The sequence below is a fragment of the Brassica napus genome, chromosome A3, assembly GCF_020379485.1.
Source record: "Brassica napus cultivar Da-Ae chromosome A3, Da-Ae, whole genome shotgun sequence".
NCBI classification, from domain to species: domain Eukaryota; kingdom Viridiplantae; phylum Streptophyta; class Magnoliopsida; order Brassicales; family Brassicaceae; genus Brassica; species Brassica napus.
In genome coordinates this window covers 7156063-7164498 of record NC_063436.1, presented here as the reverse complement: position 1 = coordinate 7164498, position 8436 = coordinate 7156063, and the positions used below count along the sequence as shown (strand labels likewise).

At 31.4% G+C, this 8436-nt stretch overlaps 1 protein-coding gene across 1 annotated transcript; it reads right to left on the bottom strand.

Moving 5' to 3' along the window:
- Nucleotides 1–2054: 2054 nt before the first annotated feature.
- Nucleotides 2055–7784, bottom strand: LOC106437605 (potassium transporter 1). Its single transcript, XM_013878513.3, has 9 exons — nucleotides 7503–7784; nucleotides 6684–6927; nucleotides 6354–6599; nucleotides 6227–6277; nucleotides 5882–6142; nucleotides 3761–3813; nucleotides 3572–3686; nucleotides 3242–3496; nucleotides 2055–3077 (listed from the first exon to the last, which is right to left on the bottom strand). Exons 1-9 carry the CDS (start codon nucleotides 7767–7769, stop codon nucleotides 2212–2214), a joined length of 2358 nt encoding a protein of 785 aa, XP_013733967.2. The 5' UTR covers nucleotides 7770–7784; the 3' UTR covers nucleotides 2055–2211.
- Between the last annotated feature and the right edge of the window lie 652 nt (nucleotides 7785–8436).

The following is an 8436-nucleotide window of genomic DNA, read 5'->3' as shown; positions in this document are numbered from 1 at the left end:
TTATTTTAATGAATCGTAGCTCGGTCAAAACATGTGATTAATTTTAATAATATTCGTTTGGTCTTTATCACATTATTGTTTCATTGTAACAAAAGCAGTCTAGGATCATCGAAAATTAAATGAGATGTGCTAATTTAGAGAATAAGGTAAACATTTTTGTTTCTTATTTTGTATATATGAATAAGTAAATATACAATACATAATAAGTAAACATCTTCATATATATTAAAATAAAAAAAACATTATTGTTTGTCGGAAAATTTTAAGAGGCAAACACATAAGAAACGGTTCTTTTAAGTCGACAGATGATGATTTTCCACGATAAAAGTAGATGATGGCAAACTTAGTTTACGATAATACTTTTTGTATGTGACTGTATATAAAAGTGAGAGCAACTTAGAAAATTTAATATTCGATTTAGATTAAGTCTACAACTATTTGTTAGATGTTCTTTTGTTATTGTTCAGAAAAAAAAAGATGTTGTTTTGTTAAAAATAATTGAGGTGACATATCGTAAACTTAAACAAAAAATCTATTTTATGATTTTAAGAGATAATTAAATTTATGATTTGTAAAATAGATAGACAAGTTTAACATGATAAATATATAAAAAGTAAATTAATGTTTAGCTAAAAATGAATTAAACATTTTAAATATATTTAAATTATTTGTATATTTGTGTACGGGCGGGTTTAACCCTAGTTCCGATAATAAACCTTTTTGCTAAGCGTAAGATAAGTGTTGAGGAGGCATTGATGGCAAGCCGTTCGATAAGTGCAGCACAAGTATGGATTGATGTTGATTGCCACGCCTGTGAGGAAAACATAGTTGCATAGGCAACAGGCAACAGTCAGTTTAGATATTTAGTCCCTATACTGCAAGTCTAGCTGTTGTCACCAATGTATCATGATATGCAATCCGAAAAGTGAATGCATGTTTGGGAACACCTCCTTTGAACCAGGCATAATACGTCCCGTCGTTTACAGGCTGAGGAATCTGATTGTTTCCCAAGTGCGAGAGGTTGAGAAACCTTCAAGGTTCACATAGTTTACTTGCCATAACACGAGGTCTGAAGGAAAGTTGGGCCAAAACTAGATCATGGTATGAGTTTGAATAATGTCACAACCGAGTGGGTTTTATTTTTGAAAAAGGAGTGGGATAAAGCATATAAGGGAGAGGAGATATTTTGGTTTCACAAAAGTCGAAATACATGTCTAGATAATTGTAAATATCATTAACTTGTAATGAAAGAGGTACAAGGAAACATTGCAAGAATGCTGACACCAATTTTGCTTGATGAAGCGAACTGTGTACATAAAACAAAGGCATTATGTAAATATACATATACACTTAAAACTCATATTTTATGTAGCAAATTCACTGTGACCTTCAATAATGCCTTTGTTTTATGTCAAGCTGAGAGCGTAGAGATGTATGATCCTCTTTTGATATTATAGGTGTGCAAGTAGGATAGGTGTAGGTGGGTTTCTCAATGAAAAAAACAATTGTATAATATATAGGCTAATATATGAAAATATAAATTAATGGTTTTTGGTTTTTAGAATGTTTTTTTTGTTGACAACGCTTTTAGAATGTTAATATAATAATATCTAAAATATCTAATAACATATAACACATTTTCTTATCGTTTCTACTATATGTTAGATGGTAATTAAGTAGTATGTTGGATATTAAACTATAAATTATACCAAAATATTAATACGAAGGTTATAAAATACTCTTATGTAAAATAGTAATATTTTTATGAACTTTTATAATATATTGGAAAGTTGAAACGAAAATGTAAAAATAAATTTAAATTTTAAACCAAATTCAAATAAGTTTAAAACCATATTTTCTATGGCCAAATTGTTATATAACACATCTCCACTATGTGCTCAGAGACGTAATGAAGATGTTATACACCAATTTGACCATAAGAAGCATTATGATATAAATATATGGTTTTAAACATATTAGAATTCAGTTTACTTTATAATGTTATGATTATTATATATTCCAATTTTTCCTCAGTCTTTTGTTAACTATCACAATTGACAAACATATTTCATTCATTACTTGTAAGTATATTTACACATTAAACACTAGCAAATGCAACACACTGACCTCTCTGTTAGAACTCTCCTGTCTCTCCGCTACACTGTACTGTATTGATCTAATTTATGTTAAACCTAAACATCTTTCTCTCTTCTAAACATAATAAACCATCCCAACTTCAAGCAGAGAAGTATGAGGAACATTAAGAACAACATCTGTTCCTCTGCAATTCGTGCTCATAAACGCAAACACAACATTCACCGCTAACTTCTTCAACACGGAAGAAGACTGCTTCGCCTTTGCGTAAGACTGTCCCAATATATACGCTACTCCTGCCTCTTTCGCTTCCATTATCTCCAAAGTCTCCTCCTTTCTCCTCCTCCTCAACTCAGACCCTTCTCCACCTCCCGGTTCGGTTTCAACGAACTCCACAATAGCTGACACTAACCGGCTCTCAAAATCATACACTTCCCTTGGAACATCTCTGTATCCATACCTAACCACACTTCTAAACATCCCATACTCCTTTGGCCCCACTCTGCTTATCACAAACCTCTCTTCTTCTCCAACGTACGGAACCTGAACCGACTTCACGCATACAAAGACAAGGATCCGGTGAAAGGCAGGCAGGTTCGTCACGAAGTGTCCGAACACAGCTGGAACTCCTGTCACTAGATTAGTGTAGACCAATCCTATCCCTGGAACCCTCACCATCCCAATACTCGGTCCTAAAGCGATGATCCGGTCTATTGAGACCTTATTCTCAACGTCGAACTCATGTTTCTTTGTAGTTCCGTAGTTCCAGATGTACATTACAGCCATGAATGTTAAGGAGAGGAGAATAGGGATCCATCCTCCTTCGGGTATTTTGTAGACACATGACGTGAAGTAGAGAAGCTCTATGGAACCGAAACAGAGCAAGAAAGCAAGAACTGTAATGGTTCTCTGTTTCCACACGATTATCATTACTAATGTCATCAAACATGTGGTTACAAGCATCACGGATGTCACAGCAAGCCCTGCACAAACAATAGAGATTATTTAAAAAACGTTAATATGAACTTTTAAATTGAGTAATTTTGTTCGAGTCGGCTTGTGATTGGATCTTTATTCTCGTTTTTGAGTTGTTTATATAATATATATACGAAATAAGAAGTTTATATTAATGATCATGATGTTTTACCGTATGCGTGACCGATCATGTTAGTGTCTCTTAACCCTACCGTGACCGCCAAGCAAAGGCACATTAACATCCAATTTACTTCAGGGATGTAGATTTGTCCATGGATTTTGCTTGAAGTGTGAATGATCTTGACCCTAGGAAAGCAATCAAGCGCACAACATTGACTTATGATTGAAAACGTTGCGGATATGACAGCTTGGCTTCCAATCACAGCTGCGAATGTAGCTATGATGAACACTGGCCAGAACACAGGCTCTGCAAAACATAACTTGTGGGTTATCAGCTAATTGACTATAATCACACACTAAACCGTTTTGTTCTGTTGTTTACCGGGTATCGCCTCGTAGAAGCTTCTCTGGATGTCTTCGTGGTGTTTAGAGAGAAATGCAGCCTCACCCATATATGCAAGAATCAAACATGGGTATACAAAGAAGGAGAAAGCCACCTGAACTCACTTTGTGTTACTAAAAGAGGAAGCTTTTCATTTGAAACCATATCTAATAAAGTTAAGGGTCTTACCTTTATGGACAAGGAAGAGAAGTGACCTAAGTCAGCAAACATGGTCTCAACACCTAAGAAGAATAAACACAATAGAAGAATGAGGAAGATAATCTATGATGATGTTATAACAGTTTAACTAGATTCTAACCTGCTTTTTAAAAATGCGGGAATATTTTTAACAATTTTTATTTATGTTTAGTTATTTAGTTATTTTAGATACTATATAATTGTAGATGTAAAAGTTTAATATATATTAACAATTTTATTCTTTTATAAATATATTATATAGTTACTAATTTTAAGATATATTAACAATTATATTTTCGTATAAAATTAAGTTATAATAATATGTAACTAGATTTTGACCCGCGCTTGGAAAGCGCGGAGTTGTTGGATTATATTATAATACAAAGTCTTATTATATCGAAAAACAAATTTTTAACAGTTATATAATCTACAAATTTGTTTATTTAAGATTTTATATGTACATTTTTACGTAAATTTCTTTTAGGCATGAGAATTATATCCGGATCAAAAAAACAAACCGAACCGACCCACAAATATAGGTTTAGTTCAGGTCCAGAGAAGATAACCTATTTGGTTTTTTTTGGACCCGTATTTCTTTGTTTGAGTTCGGGTCCTACCCTAGATCCGATCATAAATATGTGTTTATTAGGTATATTTGGATATTTCGAATATGTTTCCAGTATTATGAATATTTTTTTCTTAAGTTTTTGATTTACGATTATAGTTTTTGATTTCAGGTAAATTTTTCAAATTAAAAAAATTGGTTTGGATAAAATTTTGGGTATTTTTCAGTTCATTGTGTCAGATTTTGAATTTTTAGGTATTTGAATTTTTTGGATATTTGTTTGGAGTTTCAAATACTTTTCGTGTTTCGGATATTTTTCAAATTTTTTAGATATTTTGAATTTTTTTAGGATTCTAAATACCCGAACAGATGTGGACCCATTACGTCCATATCAGGTCCAACAACCTTTTGATATAGATTTTTAACGTTATTGTACAAAAAAAAGATTGATATATTTTTCTGAATAAAGCTATCATAAGAAATAATATTAGGATCTGTTAAAAATATTTAAAATATTATATGTTTAGAATGATTAATGGTATTATCAGAAAAATAATAAATAGTTATACATGACTCCAACAACTTTTTTATATTATATTTTTTTTAAACTCTTTCCCTTTTAATAGTATTGATTCTTTTTAAGTGAAAAGTATATAAAAGTATAATATCTAAACCAATAATTTTCAAAATCGTGAATAATCAATATTGATATCGTGAAGTCGGTGTAGCTTTAACAAAACCAATGAATTTCTACATTTTTGTGAAGTTAACATGAATATTCAGAAAACTCATTTTTAAATATGAAAATACCTATCAAACTATAGACGGTTGAAAGTTTAGTATATGATATGAGATTTTAGTGGGAAAGTTTATATACGATATGATTATTTTATTGTAAACGAAAAAGGAAGTTAGAATGTACACATATATGTCGTGTAACTTCTGTTGCTTTAAATCATATATTATATGATAAAAGTGATACTATAAAACATTAGTTTCAATACTTTTACGATTAAAAATCAAAATGGTAAATATAGTAATAGTAATGATTATGATTTAGGAGTGAGATTTGAATAAATAAAAGAATTGAATAAATTATTGTTAGAAAAATATATGGTAACATATTGTTAGTCTAAATTTATGGTTAGACAAAAAAATAATGAGTTAAATGAAAGGGCCCAAACAACTTTCATAGGTAGATTTTTTTTAGACTCCTTCCCTTTTAATAGTATTGATAATTATGACGAAAATATTCAGTTATTTAGAAAATGATACAATTTTACTATAGTAAAAACGAAATATACATTTAGATTTAAATAAAAAAAAGATATTTATTTATTTTATGGAAAAGCAATATTTTAAAATATCTTTTTTTATTTTATTTTAAAAATATTTAAATATTTTTGACAAAATTTAATATGACGAAATTATCTTTAATAAATATCTAAAAAATAGTTCTAATGGCACAAATCGTTATTTAGGGTAATTAAATGTTAGTTTCATATAAGATAAATGTTTTAATAAGATAAATAACTAATTTTTTTTACCAGTGATTGAAAGAACAACTCCTCCAAGTGAAACCCACCCTTCTATGCCAGTGCTTCTGAGGAACTTATACATGTAAACCGGTGAAAGGGCAGAGACTATACGAGGGTTCCATTTGATAGTATTGTAGACTCCAATGCTGCTGATCGAGAGAAGCCAAGCAGTGGAGATTGGTGCGAAAATGAAGGCCACTCTATGCGTACCATAACGCTGCACTGAGAATATCGCCACCAAGATGATACAAGAGATGATGACAACATAATCTGGAAACAAGAACAAAATAAACAAAACTAGACATTAGCTTTTGATATATGTTGTGTAAATAAGCTAAACAGATTCAGACATACTCTCGTGAAGTTCAGGAATCTTGAGCTTGACTCCAGAAACAGCAGAAAGAACTGCAAGAAACAGAGAATTTAGAACTGATATTGAATCTAAAGAAGAAGACTCTGCCTTAAGGTTTCATGGATGCACCTGAGATTGTTGGAGTGAGGACACTATCACCAATAGCCATACATGTCCCTAAAAGCACAAAGATCAACAAGCACTTTTGAGATTTTGGGTGCGTCTCAAAGAAAGATTTAACCGCTGTGCTCTGTCTAGTCTCTCCAGGGCTTCCCGTTGCATAAGTTGATAGTTTCTCATCCATTTCTTGATGATTTGGTAAAACGCTTAGCTTTGCATACCTGCATAGAAGCGAGTACAACGCAAATGTCCCACCTTCAAAAAAAAAAAATTCGGAGCACATAAGTAAACACTTCATATATATATTGGAAAAAAATAAAGGCTTAGTTCTTTTTTTACCTTCTCCATTGTCATCAGCTGATAGAACAATGAAAACGTATTTGAAAAGAGCGATGAGTGTGAATGTCCAGAAGATGAAAGAGAACACTCCAAAGATCTCTTCATCGTCTTCGTGGAGGCTTAGTTTACCAGAGAAAGTGGTTTTGTAAACATAGAGAGGTGATGTGCTGAGATCACCATAGATTACACCAAGGCTTTGGTAAGCCAAAGTGAGAACATTGGCACAAGAAACAGTCTTCAAGTGCTGAACCATTTTAACAAAGATTGCATAAAAGTTAGAACCTTCCTTTTTTATATACACATGAAAGAGTTCTGTTCCATTACGAGTTTTATTTTTCATCTAAAGTCAATATATTTCCTGAAACATACCGACTTTTATTTCAAAATAAATTCTACATTTACATTCATAATTAGATATTTTTTAATTTCACAAGTTTGTAACAAGTGCTTATCTAATTAAGCGTTCACGTCTTGATTTTATTTATTTTTGGTAATTACAAAGTCGATAAGGTTAACCAGAAGAACCTACCCCAGCCCTACTTGGGAAACAATCAAAAATCATAAGAAAAAAAAAACAGAGAAAACATTTAAAGCCCTTTGCTTTCACTTGTTTCATCTTCCAAAAACGAAACCTAATCTCAAGCAGATGAATAGTTAAATTAAATTCGCATTGTCCAGAAAATGAAAAATCCAGAAGAAAACTTTTTTTTTAAAGAAAGAAACAGAACAGTTTTTGATGAATGAAGGAATCAAAACAGAGTAAAGACAGAACATGAAAAGCAGAGGACACTGAGAAACCCAACAAAAGAAAAAACTGACCTGTCGGGTAATTCCCTGTTCGATTACAGTGGGTGATTGGTTCATTGCCGTAAGGAAACTGATATTTTCAGTTTTAGTTTCTGAGGAGAAATTTGGAGAAACAGAGAGAATATAATAATGTGAAGAGAGAGAGAAAGAAGCAAGCGAGTGAGGAAAGAGAGGGGAAGAGTGGTGTGTTTTTGGTGCAAAGAAGAAACTTTGCAGGTTTTCATTTACTGCTTTGTTCTTTCTCCTTTTTTGTAGTATTTTCGAAATAAATAAAAACATATTTTTATTAGTTTTTTTTTAACTTTAAATTATTATGTGTTGATAAACTTTATCTAATAAATATTTTTTTTTGTAACAAACTTTATCTAAATAGTAATATCTAATATTCTCTTAAGAAATATTTTATTGAATGCTAGACAGAAAATAAATAAGTTTTTTTGGTAACTTACACCTGTTAATTATAACATTTTTTTTCTTTGGCTAATTTATTAGCTAGTTTTATGTATGAGGAAAATATTTACATGTTTTAAATTGATATAACTGTGAATAGGTTATCAGCAATTTACTTTCTTGCCGACATGTGAACTCTTCTATTGGTTTTCGTATTTTGATTGTGTTTGAAGAGTTTGTTTGGGCTTGTTGTCGGAAAAGCTGTAGGTATTGCTGGATTGAAGTTTTGAGGGATGATCTAGCCAGCGGTTGCTGATGGCGATAATGATGAGGTCTCCAGCTTGTTCGACGATTCGGGCTGTGACATAAACACTTCATCCTTTGGCCATGTTTTTAGAATGGTTGTTTCATCTATCCACAATGTATCTATTTTTTGGTTCAGTTATGGTTTTTTGTTGTAGTTTTTCTTAATTTGTAGCATTGTAGTTTGTTTTATTTTGTATTCCTCGTATTATTTCTATATTTTTGTAGAAACAATTTAGTATAAAATTTAACA